General features: G+C 35.7%; 1 protein-coding gene across 1 annotated transcript; it reads left to right on the top strand.

The window, feature by feature from the left end:
- The first annotated feature begins 206 nt into the window (after positions 1-206).
- On the top strand, positions 207-27,945 carry LOC136028421 (uncharacterized). Its single transcript, XM_065706259.1, has 4 exons — positions 207-340; positions 6,334-6,511; positions 18,217-18,384; positions 27,641-27,945. Coding segments are annotated over exons 1-4 (543 nt in total). The 5' UTR covers positions 207-339; the 3' UTR covers positions 27,837-27,945.

Below are 27,945 nucleotides of genomic sequence, written 5' to 3'. Positions count from 1 at the left end.
AATTTTTCAAGAGTAGAATCAGCCCAATTTGCCAATAGTGCTTCAAGTTTGGTTATGGGATCTCAAATAAAAATATTAACTATATCCTGAAATTGGTCGAAAACTGTTATTAACAAAATACCTAAAATAGGCTTAGAAGCAATATCGTTATTTTGGCAGTCAAGCACTACGTGGATATTTGATATTCCAGTATCAGACGATTCCAGGTCCTGTGAAGCATGTGCTACTCAACTTTAATACGGGCATCTGACCGTCTCTCCATTTTAATCAGTCTTAGTCCGTTATACGCTATAGCATTGTCAAGTTCTCCAATAAAGGTTGTAAAATTAGAGCATTAAAAGTAAGTAGACTTTCTTGGAATAGTGGGTCTCGCTAGGGTGCTCAAAACTTAAACAAATTTTCAATGTTTTGAATAAAGAAATAAATGGTGGGTAGATCAATTCAAAAGATATCGAACTAAAAAAGGAACTTTTCAGACAAAAAAACTTCAGTTTTCGGACATTGGTAGGTCCTTTGCCTTGTTCAGAGAATTTTCTTTCACTTCTGAAACGAAGCAACTAGGACAAAGGAAAAACTGTTACTAGAGAACCTAGGAAATGTTTTTTTATGCAGTCACAGCTGCTTTGGTATAGACATATCATTATTAAGTTGATTGGTAAATTTTCTTGGTTTTTAAAACACATCAACTTTTGTTACTAGGAAATGCAGTACATTGTGCAACTAGGATTAATCAATTAATCTTCCAAATAGTAATCCATTAGTTAATCTACTAAATTAATCTACTAATAATGACATATTAATCTACTCATATGCCCAATCAAAAGGAAATACTATAAAGTTCTGAAGACAACTAATACTTACTTGTATCTCTCCTAAATCTAATTCAATTTACTTTACATTGATTCAAATTCAAACCCACTAATATACAATGATATGCTCTAGACCAGTAGTTCTCAACCTTTCTTTACCCATGGACCCCTTTTCCCTTCTTTATACCATGGTGGACCCCTTCATAGCTATTGGACATAAGAACAGTTTTCTATTCTTCACTAATATAAATTTTAAGGTTTTAATTATCAAAGAAATAGTATACGATTAAGCTTTATTTTTAAATGAAAATTAATTTAATACAAATAAAATATTCTACTATAATAATAATAATAAAAAGTTTTAATAATATTTTTATTATTGCTATTATTGTGACAATAACTACAACATTGCAATGTTTCTTCCATGGGCAAGCAACACAAGCTCACGGAGAGTAAAGCTCCTCAGTCAGTTTAATTCACTCCAACATTGTGTAAACTGGATAAAAAAGGAACTGAAATTAAGTGTGTGAATAAAAAAAGAGGAAAAGGCATGTTTATTCAATGAGATCCCTGTGGTTGATTCTTCTCGGCGAGTTTATTTATATTTGGTTCTATTGATGTTAATGATAGTCTAAGATCATCCCTTTTCATAATGTCAAGTCTATTGCAATCTTTTGATAACATTTAAGAAAGACGACTAAATTCGCTTCAACAAGATAAGATGTAGGAAAAGCAATAACGTAGTTTATGCCAGAGCAAAGGGTACTTTGTAGCCACATAATTTGTTTTCCATATATTTTACTTGGTGATCTTTGAATTTTGTATGCATTATTTCATTACTTTGTATTTCGTTGAGGGGCTGTTGCAAAGATATGTCTATTTTGGCAACAAAATTTTCTTCCCCCATAACAAATTCCTTAAAGAAAAGTTCCCCAGCATATCCCCCTCTTCTCAATCCCTCCCCCGACCAAACAATCCTCCCGAAAACGCCAGTACACTTTCCAATAACCATTACTATATGTAAGCCCTGGTCAAAGTTTGTAACTTGTAGTCCCTAACACGGAGAAAGTTGGGGAATAAGTCGTCCCCAAAGACATAGTTATAAGGTTTTTTGTCTACTCTGAATAAAATAGCTATCTCATAATTTTGACCCGTTGACTCTGGGAAAACAATCAGCGTGGGAGGGGGCCTGGATGCCCTCCAATTTCTTGGTCACTTAAAAAGGTCACTAGTACTTTTCATTTCTGATAAAATGAGCCCTCTTGCAACATTCTAGGACAGCTGAGTCGATCAGATTACCCCTGGAAAAAAAACAAAAAACAAACAAACAAATAAACACACATCCGAGATCTGCCTTCTGGCAAAAAAAAGGCCACATTTTTGTAGATAGGAGCTTGAAACTTCTACAGTAGGGTTCTCTGATGCGTTGAATCTGATGGTGTGATTTTCGTGAAGATTCTATGACTTTTAAGGGGTGTTTCCCTCTATTTTCTAAAATAACGCATATTTTCTCAGCCTCGTACCTTTTGATGTACGGAAATTCGGAAATTCGGCTTCAGTAGATGATATATCGACAAATCTTTCAAAGAAAATATCAAGAGTAATATATGAACCTCTTGCAGATGTTATAAATAAGAGGAGGCTCAAGATCCCAATAATTACCGTCCTATTGCACTCCTTTCCCCGCTGGCTAAAGTTTTTGAAAAAATAAAGAAATATAGACACATCATTTCTGGAAAAGAAATTTTTTTTTTCGAAGTTCCAGTTTGTTCTTTTAAGAGATAGATCGACAGAAGATGCTGTCGCCGCAACACATATTTTCATTAATGATGCTTTAGATGATGATTGTTTAGCAACTACATTGTTTTTTGATATTAAGAAAGCTTTCGACACTTTAAATCATGAAATTCTATTTAAAAAACTTGAAAATGCGGGAATAAGAGGAGTACCTTTAATATTAATCAAATCATATTTGCACAATCGAAGGTTTGTGGTAGATATTGATGGTGAATATTCGTCTGAGACATCGAATAATAATATCGGTGTACCGCAAGGCTCAATTCTAGGACCTCTATTATTTTTGATATATATAAATGATCTCCCTAAATCTACTCCTGAAAATTCATTAACAATTATGTTTGCGGATGATACTGCAGTAAGTTTAAAAGCACCAACATTAGATGCACTGAAAGAAAAACTGATTGAAGTTGCAAAATCCATCATATATTGGTTCCAAATTAACAAACTTGTCCCTAATTTTGTTAAAACACAATTTATTATTTATGGAAGATCAAATCAAAAGTTGAATAATATTTCTCTGAATGAAATTACCTGATACTATTCATGATATCAAAAGAGTATATACAGCAAAATATTTAGGTATTGTTTTTGACCCTACCATGAATTTTAAAACACATATTTCGTTGTTGAGACTAAAATTATCAAGATATATAGGTTTGCTCCACCGACTAAAATTTTTATTCTCATATAAGGTCCTAAGAATCCTATATTTTTGCCTAATTGATGCACAAATCCAATATTACTCAGCTATATTTTTGCTGACTTTTAAATCACATATTAAACCACTACAAACCCTGCAAAACAAAGCTATTCAAATTCTAGATGTTTTTACAACACCCGAGGAGTACAGATATCCACTCTGAAACACGCACTTCTTACCTGTTTCTAGACATAATGACCCTTACACAGAAGTCTCATCTCCTATTATCTAGTTGGTTTTTTAAGATTCAACATGTACATAATTTCTTTTTTGACCAGAATCTACTGTTCAAACATCAAAATTCACTGATAACTAGATGTGTTAATCCATACAAACTACCTCTGGTGAAAAATGAAAGATCCCGTTTCAACCTCTGGTATATGATCCCATCAATAGCCAACAAATATTCATTAAATAAATTTGTTGAGTTACCAAAAGGATCTTTCAAGAGACGGTTAAAAAGTTATATAATGGAATCTGCTTGCAAGAACGGTTGGTAAAATTTTTTTTTTTATTTTATTTTGGCCTCACTCCACTTACTTTACCTTAAATACTCTCATTAAAGATACTGTTTTTTTTTCGATGAAATAGTGGTTCATTTTTTGTTTGTTCTGTATCAATGAGGATTGTTAAATTTTGTTTATACGTCTTGCCCAGTAGTCGAGCTTGTCTCTCCATTTGGGCAAGTTGAAGATTTGATGTATAGGGATTTTTGAATAAATGAATCTGAATCTGAATCTGATGGGTAGGACTAAACTTGATGAAACTTATATATTTAAAATCAGTATTAAAATACAATTCCTTTGATGTAGCTATTGGTGTCAAAATTCAATTTTTTAGGTTTTGGTTACTATTGAGCCGGTTCGTTACCACGAACTGTTTGATACAAGCCGCCCAAACTTTTCTCAATTTTGCTTACAGAATTCACGAAAAAGGTGGTCTCGGAGAGAATTTGATTTAATATGGCTAACTACTTTTATTACATCAGTAAGGGCATCATTCAGACTTACACTCATTTTCTTTACAACTAAGTGTTGACAGTGTATTAGGCAGTGAACACAAAGAAAGTGAACAGTAAATTACCGTATAAATTAAATTTTCAAAAATAAAGAATGTTCTGAGTTGGTTTTCTTCGTGGACCCCTAAAATATCATTGTGGACCCCCAATTTTTTGTGTTTTGCCCCTGGAAATGTTACATGGACCCCTAGGGGTCCATGTGTACCCCGGTTGAGAACCACTGCTCTAGACCATACATTTCCTAGGCATATTTTTATTTTTTTATTTTGTCACTCTTCTTTGCCTTTAAGTAAATCAAATTAAAAAACAAGTTTTTTTTTAATGAAAGTAAGGAGCGACATTAAAACATAAAAGGAACAGAAAATACTCCCTATATAAAAGGGGCTTTTCCTCCTCAAATCCTCGCTCTTTACGCTAAAGTTTGACTTTTTCTCCTAACTCTACTTTTTAAAACAGTAAGAACAGCAAGAAACAGTAATATGATTGTGGTCACTTTGAAATGGCACTAGAACTTCTAATTTCCGTCAGAATGAGCCTTTTGGTGACATTCTGGGACCACTGAGTCGATACGATCACCACTGGGAAAAAAGAACAAAAATAACAACAACAAAAACAAATCAACACGCATCCGTGATTTGTCTTTTTGCAAATAATGTGAAATTCCACATTTTTGTAGATAGTGGCTTGAAACTTCTACAGTAAGATTCTCTGACTCGCTAAATCTGATGGTGTGATATTGGTTAAGATAGTACGAATTTTAAGGGGTGTTTTTCCCTATTTTCACAGATTGACCTTGTTTTACTTTTGCGCCAGACAAGATTTTAAAAAGAGTCATTTAAACAAAGTTAATTTAAAGAACAAGGGAAATTCGACCGTGTGTACGATATACTGTGTCTGGTAATAGACTACTGACAATTAAAGTAGTGTTTAATAGTCTTCTGTAGTAGTATTTTCTGAAAAAAAGCTTTTTGTGCAAAAGATTTCTCGTAGCCCCGGAACAAAGAAACAGAAAAAACTTTTTGGCCCTTCATCAGAAGAGCTTTTCTTGATTGAGGGCTCGAAAAAAGGTTCCAGTTATGTTGACTACGCTATTTCTCCTTGGTACAGGGACTTACGGCTTTAAATTACAAAATGACATGAATAAACTAGTTTTTTAACTGACTTTTATTACATTAAAAATATATTTATTTACAAACAAAATACTTCAGCATATAAATAATGACAATAACCGGTCAATTACTATGAATATGCTCGAGTCGAGCGACTACTAATCAGCTAGTGGTAATGGCTAACAGAAAAAAAAAACATAAGAAAGAGAGTCAGTAAGCAAGCTCTCTCGTTAAAAAAGAACAATGGAGCTCGAACCACTTCATTAAAAAATATATTTTTAAGGTTTTTCAAAAGCTGTTTGCGTTCAGCTCCCCTAATGCTTGCCGGAAGAGATTCCACACACCGTGTCCTAAATGACGGACCTGAAAAACCGCACTGCATTCTGCACTATGGTGCTCTATGACCAACCTTCGTCATTCCTCATATTATATCCGTATATAGTACAGTTTGCTTATGTATTCTGCGTGGAAGTTTCTAAGGTCACCTCTTCCATACGAGGTAGCCAGGGGTAAAATAAAACATAATACATTGGAGGTGCAAGGCTCAACGCTAGAGTGTTGCTTGTGGTCACTCAGAGTTTTCGTTCATAATATTGCCCAGTTGATCATTTTTCCTGGCTGGGGTCCAAAAGCTTTTACATACCAAAACATACCATTAACATACCATATAAATACGCAAAGGTTTGTTTTTCTGTACTAAATGGAAAAAATCAAACGTAAATCATCCACTGCTCAAAAGGAATAGAAAGGATTTTCTATGTATTGCATCTTCTGTAAAAGAATTAGATTTCGGAGGAGTATCTGCCATAAGAAGGAATTTGTTACTTTAGTCAAAGAAGTTCTCCAACTAAAACAAATTCTAACCTATAAAGAAATTCTAACCTAACTTTTTTCCAGTGTCTTCAAATCCAATTTTAGTGCGTCCCAGATGGAAAGTTGAGAATCGGTTTTTTCTCCCTTTAATAACGCAGAGCGGAGGGGAGTTATCAGTCCGTGGCATATTCGAAGTTTATATAGCGATAACAACGTTTCTGGATTCCTTATTTGATGAATCAGAAGGTCTTCTAAAAAAAAGGTAACATATCATTATTATTATTATTAATTTATGACCTTATATTTCCCAGAGATGACGACCTTGCTGTGCCACAAAAAGAGAGGCAGGAGAAACTTAGCATATCTGTAGAATGCACTGCAAATGGCTTTCTTTTTGGTAGCTGTGACTATTTTTCAGAAGGGAACCAGAGCAAGCAGATGGGGGGTAGTAAAAGCGTTGTAAAGCCGTCAAGGAGAAGACGGTTCAAATGATACTTATTGGCAACAAGTAATCCGTAAGACACTCGTAGACGGGAAAAGAGGTGGTTTGTCACTGCTGAGCGTGTGTCCTTCAATGTAGAAGAAATAGGAAGGCTAAGATACGTAAGGGACTCACAAGGCTTAATCAGAGTGTCACCAATTTTAACGGAAATGTTAATTGAAAGCTCATTTTTTGAACCATTGAAGAAAAAATGTTCTGTTTTAGATTCGTAGAAGGAAAGTCCGATCTGCTTGTATACCGCTGCAAGTGAGTTGTAATTTTGTTGAAATAAAGATATTGAATGAGAAACAGCAAAGTTCAGCAGCGAAAGATTGATCCCACAGAAAAAGCACGACGGCTTTATTACTTGCTGTGCTTCGATGATAGCGTTATTAAACAGTGATGGTGAAGTTTTACCACCTTGACGTACGCCTTTCTTGACACTCAGCATTTCTTTAGAAGGAAAAGTGCCGGACGAAGAGGGGATCAGGATGACAGCCGAGAGCTTGTACATACTGCTAACAGGGGAAATGATGCAGGAGGAAACACCTCACAGAAGGGCTTTGAGTAGGATATGGCCATGGATGCCAGAATAGATGGCTCCACTAACATCAAGCGCTCCAAAGACGATAAGATTACCATTTTTATCTGCATGAATAAGAAGATTTGAAAGAACGCTGTGAGCTTGTTTCGTCCTGAGTGCTTTTTGAGCCCAAGCTGGTCGTCCGAAGTAGAGCATTGAAGTGCAATTTCATCAAAAATAAGGGATTCGAATAGCTTACAAAAACTAGTTGAAACAGTGATTGGACGATATGAAGCGTACTGGTCAGCTAGTTTACCTTTTTTGAGAATAGGATGGACCAATCCAGCACGAACGCTGTCTGAAACGATGCCAGTAACAAAAATCATTTGAAATAGCAGAAAAAGGTGCTCTAGGAGAATATTACTGGCAAAGCTGAAATGGGTACCAGATATACCATCAATGCCCTTAGATTTTTTCTTTTTTTAAAGTAACAAGTTTGGAGCGCATCAAAGATGGAGTAACCAATAGGACGGAATAGGACGGAGGACACCAATATCCTTAACTTCAAATTGAAGCTCCTTATCGAGAGCCTTTCAAAAGGTGTTGTCTAGTTAGGAATTAGGGGCTGAAACTTTTAGTACTTCTCTTACTATACTTTTTACATAGCTCTTTGAAGTAGTCGAACCAGTCTATTTCTGGCATGCAGGGTGGGCCATTGGAAGATTTGTTCTTAGCTCGAAGAAGCCACAAAGCAGGAGACGAATTATCGACAATCTCGCAGGTAAGGAAAGTTTTGTTACCCTTATGCTGTGCGATGGCTTTGGAAAATTTATGTTTCGTGTTAATACGAACAGCGTTGACTACTCCGGAGTTCAGCTTCCCACAATCTGCCGATAATTGTAGCCAGAATTTTGTTGAATCATAAGTGGAATCACATATTGGTTTTTATTTTGAATACCGACACATAATTGACTTGTAAGAGAGGATAGGCTGGGTAACCGAAATTGGAAGCCAATATGCTTGATTTCCTAGGAGTCTGATTTCTGAAGAACCCTGGAATCCTCGCTCTATATCAAAACATTTAGGAAGTATAATCGCCTGCAATCACATAAATAGGTTGTAAGCTGCCAATCCCTTCCTCTAAGTTGTAAAGAAAGTAGTAATGTGTCTCCTAAAATCTTCTATGGCTTCATGTTATCGGCCAATTTTAGCAATTTTTTTCAAAATCAGTATTTCAGAGAAAATTTGCAGTTAAAATCAGTCGATAATTTTTCCTTCTAGCATTTCACATTTTCAAATAATTCCACTAAAAATTTTTAAAACAGCAAAAGCAGAGTCATTCGTAAGTATATTCCTTAAATTTTTTGTTACAAATACAGTTTGAAAAAAAACGATGAAAATTCTTAAAGATGAATGGTTTATTAATATTTCTGTAGAATAAGTAGAGGGGGGGTTCAGTTTCTAAAGTATAGATAGGAGGTATACCTTCAGAGGCACAAACTCCTTAACATTTTATAGTTACATACACTGTACATTATTACATACACTCAAGTCTTAAGCAATGCTATTATACGTTTTTTATGTAATGGTATAGCACTACTAATTGTTATGTAATAGGGGATTGTTTGCTTACTTATGAAAATGTTTTTTAAGATTTCTTTGGTGGTTACGTAGTAGAGATTGTTTCTTCACCAATTCAAATTTTTCATTCTAGGTGAATGTGCTTGTCACGTAATAGGAGTTATGTTACTTTTTAAATTTATTGAGGATGACGTAATATTGTACGACTTGTTTTGGTTCCGGGAGACCTTTATAATCCAGGAAAAAAGAGGTTTTGAAGTCACATTAAAGACTGTAATTCCTGTCAGACAAATGTATGTGACTTTCATATTAGAGATTTTCTCTGTTAAAATTTTGACTGTGACAAATTTAATCAGTGGGGAAACACTTACCCTGGTATGATTGGAGAAACCCTAAATGTGATTTTAGTTTTTTAAGAGACTGGTAAAGTATTAGTTTTAGATTGTTTTGGGAGGAAAACCCCGGTCTACGCTTCAATTGATGGGATAATCAGAGAGTCTAGTTTTTACGACTTTTCTGTGAAGATACTTGTTACTGTAATTATAAGCCTACTGACTTTTATTTGCCCGTTTGCCCCGATATGAGAATATCGCGTGTGACTTTTCTTCAAATAAGAAAATTGAAACAAGTGGGTTTTATAATGTCAATCGAAATGTTATTATTTGCATTACAAGAAGACACGATAAAAACAAAGTTACATTATATTAAAGGAAATATGAACTTGACTTTGCATATCAAGACGAGTACTAGTTAAAGCAGGATAAATTGCCACCACTTATCTTTACAGATGGTTACCTATGCCTGGAAAAGGAAACCTACGGAATGAAGGTTGTTTCTACATGCAAGTGTTATTAATAAACAAATTCATCTTGATTTTAAAAGCTATTCACTCAAAGGGTACTGAAATTTATATTATACTTATAGGAAAGGGTATTTTCTATTATCAAATCGTTGAATCGATGGTTATCTACATAAATTCTGAGAAATATATTTTGAGTATTTCCGCGTCATCGAAAAATCAAATATTATAGTGCATAAAGACTACAGCTTTCGATTGAAAAGCATTGTTTTCACATCTAATTTTGATTTAAAGATTTTCCAGTTTACTAAAGACAGTTTTTGATTTAAGGCGTGTAAAATGTAAACGGCAGGCCATGAGGATCAAAAATATCATTGGCTGTTTTTGCTCTGTTCTTCGCTGTTTAAAATATTCCCAACCATTTTCTGGTCGTTAAAGTTTATAGACTACTATTAACGATGATAAGGGTATTTTTCACCCTTTGAATATGAGGAAATCCGAGGGTATGCAATAGGATTTGTATCTAAAAATTTAGGGATCCCAATTAAATACATTGATTGTTTGATTTGTGTTTATTGTGCAAATCTAAAAGAACACTCCCATTAGGAGTAATTTAGAGGACGCAACTGTAGAGGACGCAAAATCCCCAGCAACGGGCACAATGTATTTTTAAGCAAGGAATAATGCAGAGCCATACAACTTAGCAAATTAATTACTGAGACCTTAACTAAACATTAACAATGTCGATTCCATGACCCAATCGTCGTAGTATAAGAGTAGCAACAAGGCAATCAATACCAAGGACAAACCAAAGTACTTTTTCGATTAGCTATCACATTATTGATTGGATCGACAATGACAAGTAATCGTAGCTAAGCCTTTTATTATTGCTATAGGATCTCCCAATTCAATTCTTAATGTTAACTGACGAAGTACCAAATACGAAATGTCTACTGGAATTTATTTAAGGTGATTTGTACTTTAGCGTTGAATATGTTCGTGAGTGATTTTTCGTTCAAGAGCAAGCAGGATTGAAACAAAGGTATTGCTGACTCTCAATTTTTCAACAAAGGAAGCAAGTAAAATCGATAATTGTTTGATGAGAAGCAAGGTGGACAGTGTGCTAAAATATCATTTTCTATGCTGCTGATGTTACAAGCACTTAAAGCCTCGATTACACTGCGTTTAAAACCAAGAGCATCTCTCAGATTATCATTAAGATAAATAATTTTATCCTGTATGAGACAGTTAATGTAAATCCAACCAAAGTTCATTGAATAGTTAAAGTGAAATGCATCATTCTTACGAGAAAATTTTTCTACTTATTACAAGCCACAACTGAGTCATTGTAACATTGCTTATGTTTTAGGGTGAAGTGCGGGGATAAATTAGAGTTAAGTGATTTTATTCATTCCTTTTCAGCACCATACATTGGCCCATAATTTGGTCTAAATTTTCTGTTATTATTATGTATTATTTTTTCTAAGAATATTATAAGTATTTTAAAAATACGATTAACAAGAGCAACTTCATACTTTCCTTTGAATTTGATGGTGGAAGTGAGCTTTGTCTGAAAAATCATAGGCATCGAACAAAAACCTTTGTGAACGTCTTCAATGTCAATATAAGAATCAAAAACAGAGTTATATCCTAGACAACGAACAAACAACTTTCTCTTACCCTTGCAAAATCGACTCTTTAATATCTTTGCAATCTACACTCATCTGGTTTTAACTTTTTGTAATTCATACTCGTAAAAACCACCTAGAATCTTTCCATCTTCCATATCAATTAGAAAATACGTTATGTGTTCACTGTTTAAGACTTTCAATACATTAAAAAAGATAAATGCACTGCAATTAATTCTCCTTTTCAAAAGAATTACTACTTGGATAGATTCTAACTTATCCATTACATTAGGTTTCTTCTTTTTCACTTGCCCTTCATTGGAATTATACTTAAAAAATGTCAAGTGTATTTCCACGATGATGAACTTCAAGTGGAGTAAGACTGAACAGGGAAAGAAGAAAGCAATGATTATATATCAACATGACTTTATCCAAATCTTGAATAAAAGCAGCAGTATTTTTACATTTTCTTTAACTAGAGATTATATGTGCAATATTTCTTATATTGTGCAGTCAATGCCACCTTTTTTTACTATTAATATAATACAATATTACATTATAAGACCATTCTTACATGTGGATTGACAAACTCACTTCCCTGAGCCGTTTGAATTTTTCTATAAGAATCTTGTTCAAAAATCAATTCAAGAGCTCTATCAACTTCTTCCCCTCTCTTTGATCACAATGGAACGAATATTAAAACACTGATTACCCTTAAAATATACTTGTAAGAGCCACTGTGCTGTCTTCGAATCTCGTCTAGGGTCAAAATATCTGCTTGTATTGTATGCAATGGGGAAAAAGCTTTAGTTTTTGGATAATGAGTCCGCGAAGTCAGCTATTTAGACGAAGAGTGTATCTGGGCTCGCTCTGTAAATTTTCTGTCATTAGGTACTTTTCAACTCCAAAAACACGAGTAAATGTGGTGGAGAAACTTTAATCTCCCGCTTCACCAATATTTCTAATCACGAGTTTCATTAAATAATATTAAATACTCCCTCTCCATATGAATTTTATGTCTGTTGCAACAGTCTTTCTTTTATCATAGGATGTTTGCCACTCACTATATTAATAATAAATATGTTTCGGATTTTCTATAAGCTTTATCACGATTTTGAATTATTTTCGTTAAAAGCATTGATTAACCAGATATTTATGTGCCACAGAGATGTGATCCCAATACATTTTTAAATGGATACATATTACTCTTCTCAATGTCAAAATACAACCAAACAAGCCTCATCTCAATCTGTTGAATATATGCCTAAAGAAAACAAAAAATTAGATACATTTTTTCTTTAATGCTAATAAATGCACTACAAATCATAAAAACATATTTACATTACCACTTGAGAATTAAACAACAATAAAAACAGTGAAATATGTTTACATAAGCACTTGGACACTAAAAACCATTTAAACATTTAGAACGTTTAGTCACAACACCATCTGGAGGTGATGAAAAGGCTAGAACGTGCGGCTGCCAGAAAAAGTGGTACCCGCTAGGGCAGGCAAGGGCCACTTTTTGGACCGATGCGTGGCATGAAGAAACAATAGTATAATATTAAACACACTGTAAAACAGCAATGATCCCGCCTCAGACAAAAATGAAATCACATAATACATACAAAAATACTTTAAAGCATGCTGCCGAGCTGGTAACTGATTGAAACTGTTGGAATCGACAAACAGCTTGCCTTCCACCAAATATTAAATTTTCTCGTGACCAAGAAACTGTATATGTTATAAACTTACGGTTCGATCTGAAGTAAGGTAATGAACGTTTGGAAGTGCAAATCGTCCACGCACACAAAGACTTTGTCTGATATTGCTGAAATGGCATTTTTCTCAACTCCAACGATAGAGTTTTCGACATTTAAAGAGCGACCCACCATGACATTTGATCTTGGAATTAAATTATTTTCTACATAGTTTCTATGTACATTCATGCAGAAGTTTTTCTTTACGTAGTGTGTAGACAACCCCTTGCAGATTTTCGTGATTTCCTCATTGTGTATCTTCACACAGTACAACTTTGGACATGCAAGCACACCGTGGGAAATGAAGTCACTCCGTCCCAGATTCACAAAATAACTTGTCTGGGGCCTGCTGCATAAGTAGCTCCGGGTAAATGAACTTGCTCCAGTTATAGTCTATTTGAGATCAAAAGTGCTCATTGTTTTTCAAATATCCTAATAAATTTTCAGTTTGTGATTTTAATAGTAGTGATTCTTCATCCCTATAGTACACTTGAACTTGCCATTCCCCCAGCCATTGGAGCTTACACACATTGAAAGAAAATTCCGACATGAGTTTTTTGAATCTATAAATGGCACTTCCAGTAGCAATATTTGTATTTAAAACTATTCCTTTTTTCTATATTAAAGGACCACTTTGTGTTTATGATCGTGAACATTGTGAGCTTTGGATCAGATTCTGGGTCAATTACAATCTCGTATATCTTATCAAAGACTGAATTTTAATAAGTTTAAATATCCTCTTTTCTACTTTTATTTTTACCTCAAATTGTTTACTGACAAATGTGTCAATAAATGTCTCAATGTATGGCTTATCCAAATAGAAGGCTCTATGAATCTTTATATGAATATAAAATATATGAATATAAAATATATCATTTACATGAATATTCTGTTTTGGATCACTTTAGGCAATAGCTTCTTTTTTGAAAGTTTCCAGTGAATGGCCCCATCCTCTTTCACAGAAATATTATTTGAAATCATTTAGTCTCTAGAAACCAGTCTGTTTATGGATTGGAAAACAAAATCCTTTACCAAGTCATGAAGTTCCGCTGATATTTTATCGTCAAATTAAAAGAAAACTCCTTCTGGGGAAGGAGTCATCGTTCAAGGGATTAGTCAAGGTTCGTAAAGAAGCTATAAAAACTTTTCCACTGATTTAATGTACAGAGCCATCACTGAATATATTGCACCCTTCTTATCTTTAAGCTTTCACTATGGATCGTGTTATAGCAATGAAACACTGATCTTGAAAATTCATTAGCCATCCCAAAAACGTCTAACTCCCTAGGTGTCACAGAATATTGTCCCTTTAAGCAGTTACAATATACTATAGAAAACTCTTTCCCTTCCTACCCTTTTAACTGCCATATTGTCTAAAAGTGTCTTAATGAAATTATTGAGATTGGGGGTAGGGCCTGCCACGAGAACTGCATACTTGAAGCACTCTAAGCCCGTATTAAAACGTAAGAGTTCCACACCCGACAACCCTTTAAACCATTAATATATTTTCCACTCATTCCTTAAACCTCTTAAAACAAATTCCTTTTTAAGCTTATTAACATTTAAATATATGATTTCAGTAACGAAAACCAGTGCACCGCACACATTTTCGGTTTAGCCATCCCATCGTTTTAGAAATACTTCCCGTCCACTGGGAAAAAGCACCCTCAAAATTAAGTAAGGCCTGATACAGTGTCTGCAATTTTGTCTGTAGGAAGTGTGAGTACACCTCTCCAGCCATTTTATTTAAGAAAATATTATTTAGCGATGGATGCTTGTACACTATTTCTAACTCCTGCTTCCAAAAGCTTTTTTCAGGAAAGGTCCGAATCTTGCCTACAGATCAATTAACTAGGTCAACTGCATCCGTATGAACCCTAACACTTTTGAAAATGATGAAGGGGTCTCTGAACTCATCCCTAAAAACATAAACAAGGCACAAGGATGAATCAACTGGGTAAAACTCTGGTAAAAACGGGATGAGTCGGCACCACCTTTTCCTGCTTTTCCCTAATCACTTTCCCTTTAAGGATTAGGTACTGTTTCTTCCCGTACCCTCTCAACCTGGATAGTTGAAAGTTGGTCTAAAACAGAGTCTTAAAATCCTGCGTCAAGGTCAAGATCCCTCACAGAAGTGTCTCAGTCAAAACTAGAGAAAAATATACTAATAGGCCTAAATATAGGCACTTTGAGTTGAAAATATAGGTTTCTTAGCCTGAAAAACAAAAGAGCTATTAGGTCCATTAGAAAATTTTCCTTTAATCGTAAAAGAAGAACTAATAATAGGCTGAAAGATAATATATTATTAGGTGGAAAATTTCTTAAGAAAAAAATTTTACCGTTCTGGTGAAAAAGTATTCCATACAGACAAAGTAGCCATTTGGATATGGAAGCCTCATACTATTAGTTAAAAGTTTAAGGACCTGAAAAAAAATGCTTAGTTATGGGAAAGTTTCCCACTTTACGCTTCGGCCATTATAAAATCCTCCCCCTGCCCCGATTAAAATTTGAGTCTTAAAAAATACTTTTGGAGGGGATGATGCTTATAGTGCAGTTTCTGGTGCATTTTTTAAACCATGAAATCAAGCAGTAGCTCTTCTATCCATTCGTCATCAGCAATGGGGCCTGAAATGGAATAAAAAAATTACTTACTTTAAACACTAATGATTTTAAGCTTTAAAAAAGAATACATTATTATGCTCAGGGTTCGCATCCTTGAGTTGACTTGAATATGTTCTTTTTGAAAATGATTTGGAATTTTCATTGTCATGACAAAACACTTATTAGGCAATGCTCTTTAATTTTCCTTTTAGAGAAAAAGCCCCCTTTCAACTGTAAAACCCTTTAAATGGTTGAAACAGAACTAATCTGGTTAGACTTTTGTGGGCAATAAGAAGGGGTTAAATCTCTAGTTAGCCCCTAAGCCTCATCCCCCCCAGGGATATTGGATAAGTTTCCTTAGATATCCTTTTACGTTCTCAACACTCCATCGTGCATAAAACATTATGTTTTTACCGCTAAAGCATTTGTGATTTTAAGTGACTACACTTTCGTGAAGACTGACAATATCAGTATCATCTTTCAGAGAAGGTCATGTGGAAGACCGAAAGAAAATCATGGGAAAGAGGTCTCAATAGAGCCACATTTTAAGTGACTACAATTTCGTGAAGACTGACAATATCAGTATCATCTTTCAGAGAAGGTCATGGGGAAGACCGAAAGAAAATCATGGGAAAGAGGTTCAAGAGAGCCACAACTTCAAGACTATGGTTACGGAAGACCTCTGTGTCTTGTTTGAATTCAAAACCCATGCAATAATGAGGCTTTTTGGACCACAGCACAGTGTTTCTTACTTGACTCTTTAAAGGGGGACAACATCAGCCTTGCTTAAAAGTACCATCTCTGGATATAATCTAGTCTGTAGACCGATCCCTGTAAGTCTCATTTTTGAAACCTAACCAATTTCATATAAAGAAATGAGCTAAACTTGGATTTTACCAGTTTTGCTGATTTTTGGGATGATTTAGGCTGCTTTGTTTATGAGAGAAAACTTTTTATTAGAAGTAGTCATAATAAAATGGTTAGGGCAGCCAAGAGACAAAACCACACAATAAGCAAACTTTTAGTTTTTAACCTATTGTTGTATCTGGCTTTATTGAGGGGGGAATGGCCTCACACACAATAATTCATTACTATTGTCAAATGACCCTTGCTTAGCTTTTTTTTATTTACTGCATGGAAAAAAGGTGTATCCTTAGCACACAAAGAATCTAACTTGCATATAAGCTGGTGTTCATTCCTTTTAAATTTCTTGGTGCGTTAGCACTCATTTTGATAGCAAGACTGATGACGTTCTCCTTCTAGCACTAGTTTTTGTAGTCCCCAGAGAACAAAGAAAGTTACCCACTAGAAGAATAAAACTCACATAAAAGTGATTATCTTTGTTCTTGAAAAATTTGTACAGGATTAGGGAACACTGCATTTTTTTTCTGGAAATAGCAGGAATTTCCTTCATCTGCGAACAACAATAAGAACAAACGCCCTGTGTGCAAAGCAGGAAAAATATATGTGAATAGGCAATGATTGATTTGAAATAGGTTCCTACTTTAGAGGGTCCTGAAGGTTTTTACCCTACACCCTTAGGTTTTTAAACCATGATAAAAAAAAATTATGACAAGGCGCCTATGTTTGCATCTTGATTTGGCAGGCCCTGAGAATTTTGTTGGTTAATTTTAGGTTTTGAAACATTCAAAATAGCACCCCAAGAAATCTTGAAGAAAATATCTGCAAAAGTAAACAAGCAATTCCCTATCACGTTGTAATCAGGTGTACTGGACCATTGCATAACAAACAAGTAAGCTATAGTACTTTGTAAGACCAAGGTTCACATAACAACGTCTTGAGGGGTTAGTGCCTCCAATAGTATGCCCCCTATTTGCGCTTTTAAAACTGAAACCCCCTCACTTCTATGATTAAACTTATAATGTAACACCTGATTCCTTCAGATGAATTTTTAGCATTTGATTATTATTCCTTATGACAATTTGCTTTGAGTGTTTCCTCCTGGAAATACTTACAGTAAGTTCATCTTTTCTAAATACCCACAGTAAGTCATAATTAATAACTGACTAAGTTAAGTAGACTTAACTAATAAACCTGGTACAAAGTAAAAATTATCAATTTTTAAACGAAAGTTGCTAATGAGTAACGATGATAAATGAATAATTATAATAATGAATATAATAATGAATATAAATGAATATAGATAAATATGAGAATGAAATACATATCAAATCAATAGCTAACCAACAAGATAAGAAATTCATGACTTAAATTTTGATAATTTGAGCCCAAAGCTTATCAGAAACATTCTCTAAGGACATATTCAATAATTAGTGTTTTAAATTTAATATCTTGTGGAAACAGAATTGTTGGTAAAATTCCAAAAAATTAGCTTTTTGTTCAGACGATACAAAGATTGATTTTATAACCTATTTAATAAGATTTTTTTTCAAACACTATGCTCCAAGATATTTTTTTATGCTATTTTTCAATATTATTGTTTCCTAAAATTATATTCCAGCAAATCGTTGATTACTAATTTTCACCCAAAATAATAAGTACTTACTTTCACTGTTCCTAGAATTTATTTTTTGTCACCGATGTATAAATTTTTCATATTGTTTACTTTTAAGGAGTTTGGCTGAAACTGATCAACTTCAAGTGTTTCGTTCCATAGAGTTTGGTCTGGCTTCTTTAGGAGTAGATGGCAGAGCTTGTTTGCTTCGAACAATATGTGAATTACAAAGTAATCCAATCATTAATAGCGGCCTCTTTGGAGAAGTTGTAACAACAGTTTTGACGTAAGTTATGTTTTTTTTAATATTTTCTTTTAATTATTATTTTCATAATAAAAATATATATTATCCAGCATCTTCATTTTTTGGGGGTTGTATAGAAGAAGGGGAGGAGTAAAGAAATTCAAAGTGCCATCAGTAAACTCGTCTCTCAATATATATTTACGAACAAAAGACCGAATCAATAATTGTCAAAGATGAATTCTTCAACAAAGAGTTCAAAATCATGCTAAAAATATAAAATTCTCTTCCCCAAAAATTCTCCATGGCCTATAAAAGAAAGCGAAGATAGGCATAATAATTGAACACTAGTTCATAAACAGAAAATAGGAAAAGGAAAAGAAAATGAAAAAGATACAGACACAGAGGGAGAGGAACGAAAAGCAGAGAGGAAAATATCTCAATAATTTCTTAATATTTATTCTTTTCACTCGGCAAAACCTACACCAGCTCAAGTAGAACCAAACATTTGTAATAAAGATGTGGTATGCCCATAATAATAATAAAAAAACAAGTAGGAAATTAACAAGTTTCCTAGGTATTTCGGAAGTCGTAAGAGATTAATTCATGAGCCAGATCAGAGAGGAAGACTAAGTAACATGACACAACATAAAGCTACAAATTCAATCTTACAGTTAGAGTTAGTAGAAATTGACTCTTTTGATTACTACAGGCATGATAATAAAATGTCTCATATCAATGCGTCGCCTGAAAGCGGTTTTGTCGAATCTGTTTTTCCAAAAACCGGAGAAAAACGAGTTTGAAAATTTTGAAATTTGTAACTCGGAATTGACTACAGCTAGAGCGTTGATTTTTGTTTCAGAATTAAGAAGAAAAATCGCTTATATAGTTGTGCTCATTTTTATTACTTACTTACTTGTACTTGTGGTGGGAATCAGGCGTTTCCACCTCGCCCGGCATCGATGATCTTAGAGACCTTCTTGGACCATGTTGATCGATCTTGTGACATCTGCTCTGCAAAGGCGAGCCACTGTGTTGACCATCTGTGACCAAATTTTCTGAAACCCCCTATTGGTTCAAGGTCTGACTTGGCCAGGTTCCACCAGTTCTTCCTCTGTCCTCCTTGGAGTTTCTTCCAGTAGCTAATAGGCTCAACTAGAAGTATTTGGCGAGGCAGGTACTCTGGCGGTTTCCGCAATACATGGCCCAACCATTTCAAACGGCGTTCTTTAATAGTGAGCACAACATCTCTCTGAATATTGCACATTCGACGGATATTCACGTTGGAGATACGATCACGTAGCTGTACTCTGAGAATTCTTCGTAGACAAATATGCTCAAACACCTTAAGTGTATTCTCTTGTTGTAGTTTTGCCGACCATGTTTCGCACCCGTAAAGGAGAACGGTATGGACTAGTGCCATGTAAATTCGAACTTTCGTTTGGACACTGATTTCACGGCAATTCCATAAGGATTTCCGAAGGGAGGCAAAGACTGTCTACGCTTTGTATTCTCTGTTGGATATCAGCGTCGGAAGATCCGTCCGTACAAAGCTGGGAGCCTAGGTATGTGAAACGGTTGACATTTTCCAGCTGATCTTGGTTGACAGTTAGTGGGAATGGTCCTGTGTCGTGGTTAATAGCCTTGAATTTTGTTTTCTCTGTGCTGACTTTCAAGCCGATCAGATCTGCCCAGGCCACAACGCTGTCAAGCATGTTTTGGGCTTCTACAGGGTCTGACAGGAGGCCAACATCATCCGCATAATTGAGGTCAGTCAGCAAGAGATTCTGTCCAACCTGCGCTCCTGGATAAGACGATAGAGCATTTTCAAGCTCCCAATCGATGCAATAATTGAACAGAATCGGAGAGAGGACACATCCTTGTTTTACTCCGAACTCAACCAGAAATTCTTCGGTTTCTTCACCATATATTCTAACTCGGATCACTGAAGCGTCATAGTATGCCTTCATTAGTTCAACAAACTTCAGCGGCAGTCCGTTATTCTCCAGGATCTTCTAAAGTTTCTGGCGAGTGACAGAGTCGAAGGCAGCAATGAAGTCCAGGAACATCAAGATCAGGGGTAGGTTGTATCTTTCAAACTGCTGGATAATGAGGCGAAAGGCAAAGATATTATCAGTACACCCTCTACCCGGTCGAAAGCCGGCTTGATTTCCTCGAGTTCTTTCCTCCCTTGCCCCTTTGAAGCGGTTCAAGAGTATGATCCCGAATATTTTGCCGGCAATGTTTATGAGACTTATTCTGCGGTAATTTTTGCATTCGGTTTTGTCTCCTTTCATATAGAAAGGGAGGATGACTGATGTCTTCCAGTCTTTTTGAAAAGTGTTGGTCCTCCACACTTCTTCGAGAATGCCATGGAACTGTTTAGCAGTGACCTCAGGGCATTGTTTGTATAGTTCCGGGGGGAGGCCGTCTTCACCTGGGGCTTTGTGGTTTTTTAGGGTTTTGATCGCTTTTGGTATTTCGGCTCTGGTCGGTGTATCTAGCTCGATATCATAAGGCTCTTTAGAGACGGAAGGTGGGAAGGCATCATGAGTAGATGAAGAGGATGGGTTCAGGAAGAGCTGAAAGTGATCCTTCCATCTTGCTGAACGTTCCTTCTGACAACTAATGATTTTTCCTGATCTGTTTTTGATTATTTCTGAGACAGCAGCTTTCTTACCAACAGATTCCTTCAGGATCTGGTAAAGCTTGCGGGTGTCATGTAAGCGTGCTGCTTTCTCTAATGACTCGGCAGCATCTTCCCACATTCCAGCATCTTCCCACGGCTGGCGGCGGTCCAGCCGAACAAAGCGTTTTACCTGTCTGCGTAACTCCTTTGTTTCTTCTTTAAGGCCTACCATCTTTTGTCTTCACTCACCGACTATTGACAGGGTTCTAGCGGTTATCCAGTGTTGTCGTTTGATTTTTGCTTGGCCTAGGATCTCATCGGCAGTCTCTGTCATCACGGTTTTAAAGGTCTCCAAACTCTTATCGGGGGTTAGGTGTTCATCAGAGCTTAGGGCGTCAAACCGGTTAGTTAGTTCCAAATTGAGGGCCTGCTGCACTTCTTTGTCTTGAAGTTTACCGATATCGAAGCCGACCTTGGACTTGTTTTTTTCTTCGAATTGCAAGACGTAGCAAAATTTTTGCTGCGACGAGCCTGTGGTGAGATCCAGACTGTGAGCCTGTGTCTGCGCCATTGTAAGAGCGAGAGTCCTGCATGGAGCTTCTCCAGTGCTGGCGTACAAGAATGAAGTCAATTTGGGCCTTAGTGACACCGTCATTTGAATGTCAAGTTAAGAGGTGGCTAGGTTTGTGTTGAAATATGGTATTGGTGATAACAAGGTGGTTCATCAAGGCATAGTTTACCAACCTCTGCCCATTCTCGCATCTGTGACCCTGTCCAAATTTTCCCAGGATTTGTCTTGTGGTCTGTTCAGATGGACCAACTCTTGCGTTGAAGTCTCCAGCAACAATCGAGTAATCACGTGCGGCTATAGAAGAAGACAACTGCTGCAGTTCATCCTTGGTCGTTTCAGTAGCGTCACGGGTGGGGGCATAGGTAGAAATTATGGACACATTTGCAGGGTTTCCTTTTAGTCTGATTCTAGCAAGTCTACAGGAGACTGGTTCCCATTCTAGGAGAGCGTTTCTGGTTCTTTGGTTCATGATGAAACCAACTCCGTGGAGTCCTGAATAATCTTCTATTCCGGAATAAGAAAAGTGGAACTGGTGTAGTGTTTCTGGAGCCGTTATAACTATAGAGCCAGAACCGGAGATTCTGGTCTCGGATATGCAGAGTATGTCTATGTTGTACTTCTCCATCTCATGGACAAGAAAAGCTTGTGTGGCTTCTTGTTTAGCGGATCTTACATTCCAGCATCCAACATTTTTCCTGAGATAAAACGGAATGAATATCAGTTTCGGCAAAACCGCCTGAAAATTCCAGAATATAGGTAAGATATGGCAAAACGGAATTGGCTCAGCATGAATTAGAAATGCGACTTTCGGCAAAACGTATATCATCTGATAGACAAATTTTAATTTCGACTATTAACTGGGAGTTATACAGTAAAATGCAACAAAAGATCAGTGGGAGGTCTCACTTAGCAACAAGCTTCTTGGAATTTCTGGTTTTAACCTTTGGATCATTAACGGCAGAGGCTGCTTCGGGACACGGTGTGATTTCAGCTGAAGTACTACGTACCTCAGCTCTCTTACAACTTCTAATAAGACTTTTCACATATGCCACGTCTATTGCTGGCATGAAACTGTAAAGCGATGCTACGTCTTTTGCTGTTGGCATTTTTGCTGTTGGCAACTCAACTACTGTACTATAAGGTACAGGAGGCAGCAACATTTTCACAACACTCACTGCTGACACATTAGGAAATAGCCTCCTTGGGCTAGCCTCTGGTGCAATCAGCGCTACAGAAGGAGTAGTATCCGCAAACGAAGTTTTCTAGAACACCCTTTTGCATAGTCCTCGCTTAAACTGCAGTAACTTCACCTTTGAAAATGGAGCTAAGCCATACTTATAGCATTTGGACATTTGGGCGTAATCGAAAAACTTCTGCTTGGTCATTTGAATAATGACAAACGGGTCACGGGGCCGAACAATCAAAAGCTTTTTTTTGTCAAGTCTAGTAGCGAAAAGACTTCCTTGTGCTTCAAAGACCTCTCAATGACGCTGTGAACAGCATCGACCTCCTGAATCGTGGAGTGGCCAGGCTCAGAATAATTCATCGTTATACTCTAAACGTGTGAATGCTTCTTCAGGGTGTCTTGCATCATGTAGCTCATTATTTGATTACGATTTTGAGGCACACATGAATCTGACCAGGTAACCAACTTTCTGATGTCAGGATAGGTGGTAAAAACCTTATCAAGGATAGCAGAAAGACCACTGGCAATATCATTTCCACTTCTACCAGCAAGACATTCTGACCACAAACAACAATAAACACTCTTGATTAGCTCTCCTGTATGTCTACGAAAGGTAAGAATAGCAGTTAAGTTGAAGCAAGTGATCTTCCTTTTGTAAAAAAAAAAAAGGACGAAACATCCCTTTTTGGCAAAGAAAAAACTTTTCCAAATCAAAACACAATACGGGGTCATCCGAAGCCCTGTCCTTATCTCTTTCTTCTTTGCTGCCAAGATAAAAAAGATCGTCAAAAAGACCGTAAAAAATGCCAAGATAAAAAAGATCGTCTTCTTCTTCTCCAAGGTCGCGTTCAGCAAATCAGCAACTTTCGGCAAAACAGACCATGCTATAATCCCATATGCGATTCGGCAAAACCGCTGTAAAGAAATCGAAAAATATGCGATTCGACAAAGGAGAACTGCAAAATACAGGCAGTGAGAGATGTCTTACGGCAATGTCAATTAGACCATTCGACAGAGAATTTTTTTACACAATATGGCATTTGCAACTCAGTTTCGCCAAAAATTGTTACATTCGGCAAAACCGCTTTCAGGCGACGAATGCTTATCGTAATTCTCTCGCTTTCATCATCTTTACATATCATTTAAAGCTACTGATGGTCTCCATTACGATGTCTAGAAGATTCAAGTCATCCATTTTTTACGTTGTTTTGCTACCTGGTTGGGATTTTGTTTCGAAACACATTATGCTTACATTGTGTTGCGAGAGCAACATTTTGGTTTTGTCACGGATTTTTTTTTTTCCTATGCCGCTGATGTCGGCTTATTCGTGGAAACTGGTAAGGATCTAACCCGTGCAGTTTTTACGGAGAGTGTGTTTCTCGGTTCGGATTGATGAATATGGCATTACATTTGGGAAAGCTCCGCAGAACTCTTGCCTGGGGCCAAAAAGGATGGTTTTTCTTGTCCACGAGCCAAAGCCTATTTGTTTATCATTTGTTTTTTCGGACTTGGGACCGAGGTAGAGAAATTTTATCAGATGCACCTCTTAAACTTTAAAATTTCTGTCATTGGTAAAGAAATTGGAGCTTATCCTTTGCTCCTTTCTAAGTGGTGACGTTAGAAAGTTGGCCCACGGCAAAAAAATCAACTTTTGAACTAAGACTGGTAGAATTTTTTTTCGACGGCAATCGATAGCTCTTGATGAGCTGATCAAAGTATATGCCATCCATTTTTTGGCACAAAACATCTTTCATTAGATATACCAGTTTGAAAGTGTCAAGGGGTTGACAACTTCACACACTGAAACCATAAATAGGCCGATAAACCAAAAATAGGCCAATTGTGAGACATATAGGGGATTTGTAAAGAAAGGTCGGCAATTAGCTAATAATCATTTTCGGTAGTGAAGGGGTTTGCAAATTTTGCTATTTGGTGTACCTATTATTTGTTTCCAGTGTATTTGATGGTAAGACCAAGTTGGTTTTATTGGAAAAAAATGTAGGGGAATTGCAAGTAATACTCGTCTATTAGGCTACAATCATCTTTAGTGAAGAGGAGTTTGTAACTTTTGCTAGTTGGTGTAGCTTACCCATACTCACTGTAACCTAGAATTACATGTTTACGCAACGAGTACAAACGATAACGTAAAACAACGAGGCAGTTTCGTAATAATTAATAGAGTGTCATCTATGGTATTTTGATCATGAAAAGTTACGGATAGCTTTATAATACCAACTAGATTATATAAGATACTATTTCAATTTTTAATCAGTCACGATGTCTACAATTGATAAGGATAACGTTCAACTGGCTGCAGAGTCAATTTAGTCCCTTCTTTCAATATTATCGATAGCTCGTGATGAGCTGATAAAAAATATGTCATAGTAGTTTGTTCATAATTAATGAAAGTTCTTAAGCCGAACAGGCCAGACATGACAATAAACAATCAAGAGAGATAAAATTCTACAAAAAAAAAAATTCAAACGAGACGACGGCCAGTAGAATTAAAAGACTAAAACAACGTGTATATCTCGCCTATATCCAAATAAGGCGTCTTTAGCACAAGAAAGAAAATTTAAAAAAAACTAATCTAAAAACAAATAAAAATCACCACCAATTATAATAAATACAATTGACGCTACTTATTCACGTAGGTGAAAGCAGCTATTTGATTTACTTCAATGAGAAAGTTGCTCTTTGATTTTTCCTCAGTTGCTCTTTGATTCTCATTGAAGTAACTCAAATAGCTGCTTTTCCCTACGTGGATAAGTAGCGTTAATTGTATTTATTATAATTAGTGGGGGTTTTATTTGTTTTTAGATTAGTTTTCTTTTAATTTTCTATCTTGTGCTGAAGACGCCTTGTTTGGATACAGGCGAAATATCCGCGTTGTTTTAGTCTTTTAATTCTACTGGCCGTCGCCTCGTTTGAAGCTTTCTTTTTGTAGAGTTTTATCTCTCTTGATTGTTTATTTTCAGTATTAATAGCGTCATTTATGGTATTTTGATCCTGAAAAGTTACAGATAGATTTATTATACCAACTGGATTACATAAAATATTGTTCTAAGATTTCATCCGTTACGATGTCTACGATTGAAAAGAATAAAACTCAACTGGCTGCAAATTCAATTTAGTCCCTTCTTTCGATATTCTTTTGTTATTACTGTTTTTTCAACGCTGAGGAATAGCCTTTGATCATGTGATTACTGATCGCGTTCTTCTTTGAACGTAATATTTTAAAAGTTTCAGTCTGTTGAAAAATTCATCGTTTAACCGATAGCAAAGAAACAAAACCAAAGTTTTGCTCTCGCAATACTTTATTGCGCGAAGCCAGACAAAAATTACCGCAGCACTTCACGTTGCTGCGGCAACTTAGGTCTACTTTAATCTAAAATGGGGGCTAAGGTAATTTTCAAAGACCACAGAAAGAGATTTCTGGCGAAAGCTCTCTGTAAGAGAGGTTGGCTAACAAATATTAATGTATAACGAGCGTGTCCACAAAGTACAAAACATTCTGAATCTAAAAACTTTCCGTACAAATCAGCAGAAATTTATGGTTTTGCCTTAGAACAGTTACAATCAATAAAATATGGTTACCAGGAGCGTTTCTACAACAGCGAGTCAGACTATAGACATTTCAACATGTTGAGCGATAAATTTGGAAAATATTGTAAAAACAAATTGGAAATACTTAGAGTTTGCTAAACTGAAACCCAAAAGGGGAATTGTTATGAAATTTTTACATTTTCAAGTTAAGAGAATCGTCTACCATGATAGATCCTAACTAAAAAAATTTTTCAAACTTTTTACTTTAATGGTGGGGAAAACTTTTGGATGGTATTTGAAGAACTGAATTGTATTCAATTCAATGTTTCTGATAAACCTTATCGAAAATAACCACGTATCATCTGGAAAGTGAAGAGTAGATCGAAGCTTCTGATAAATATTATCAACTTAGTCCCGTATCATCTGGAAAGTGAACAGTAGCTTGAAGTTTCTGATAAGCTTCATCGAGTTAACTATGTAACATCTGGAAAGTGAAGAGCAGCATAAATTTTTAAATAGAGTGAATTTTAAGAAGAGTGATTTTTTTTTCAATTTTTCATCATCTAAGTACCACTAGCACGTATTTTGTGCAAGAAACTTAAGATATATTTCTGAATTTGTGATTGTGAATATAGTGATTGTATAATATAGTGATTCAGAATAATGATTGTGAGCATTAACCTGTATGAATTAGTTTTATTTATTATCCTAATATTTTATCCAATTATCATAGTATTTTCTAATTCAGTTCAGTATTTCAGTTTTAATTCAGATCAAAATCTTAGTGATAAAAAATCCCTTTTGCAGCCATACAAGTAATTTATTTCTATTTCACTGCAGCTGGATTATTTTGAACTCACATCTGTCTAGAAGCCAAATAAGTAGCTAATGATCTTACTTTTTCACCAGTTATCTGAAAATTGACAAAGGCAAAATGTCCTCAAATTGAGTTAGCAAATCTCATAAGAGATGTAAGGATATCATGGGATTAAACCATTGAACAAAATTGGTGGAGGGTTTTCTGGGCTATGTTAATCATAAGTTTATCCATTGTATTTCGATACATTCTGAATTAAAACGGTCCTCTCAGAGGTTTGGGAGATATTCACCACCTGGATAAATGTGTTTAAATTAACTTTCTCGAATTGGAAAGAAGGCATTAAAGATATTAGGACTTTTTGAGAGTGAGAAAAAAGAGACTTTCAGTGGATCAGGGTAGAGGAAGAGAAAAATATGAAAGTCAAGGTGATTTGGTGTAAAGATAATGAAACCGTCAGAGCATCATATTTCCTTTCCTTTTGACTGTAGTAGACTAATTTCTTAATGAATAAATGCTTATAAGGTTTTAAATTATCTTATTACTTTATAGTCCAAAGCGAGGAATAAATAATTTTTTACACGACTACCTTGAAGCTGAAAAAGTTGGCCGTATGGAGAATACAACAGCCAAAAGTTGTGGACTACATTTCTCCGACTGTCCATTTTCCGTCTTTGATGTTGTGAAGAAGTGGATGAGGTCCTCAAAAAGAGAATTCCTTATTAACCTTGATGATGGAAACAGCTAGAATAACTTGAATGATCAGGAGAGTGGTAGCAGTCCTGAAACTTCTGAAAATAAATTGTGACTGTAATTTTGACAATTTAATTGTGTATTAAAAATTTTGATACCAATAA

Source organism: Artemia franciscana, chromosome 6 (genome assembly GCF_032884065.1).
Source record: "Artemia franciscana chromosome 6, ASM3288406v1, whole genome shotgun sequence".
In the NCBI taxonomy this organism is placed as follows: Eukaryota; Metazoa; Arthropoda; class Branchiopoda; order Anostraca; family Artemiidae; genus Artemia; species Artemia franciscana.
Note: the sequence above shows the minus strand (reverse complement) of the source record. Positions and strands in the feature narration are given on the sequence as shown.

Coding starts and splice junctions, on each gene's coding strand:
- LOC136028421 (XM_065706259.1), top strand. Junction 6,512..18,216: donor GAAGGTCTTCTAAAAAAAAG/GTAACATATCAT, acceptor TTTACTTTTAAG/GAGTTTGGCTGAAACTGATC. Junction 18,385..27,640: donor GTTGTAACAACAGTTTTGAC/GTAAGTTATGTT, acceptor ATTACTTTATAG/TCCAAAGCGAGGAATAAATA.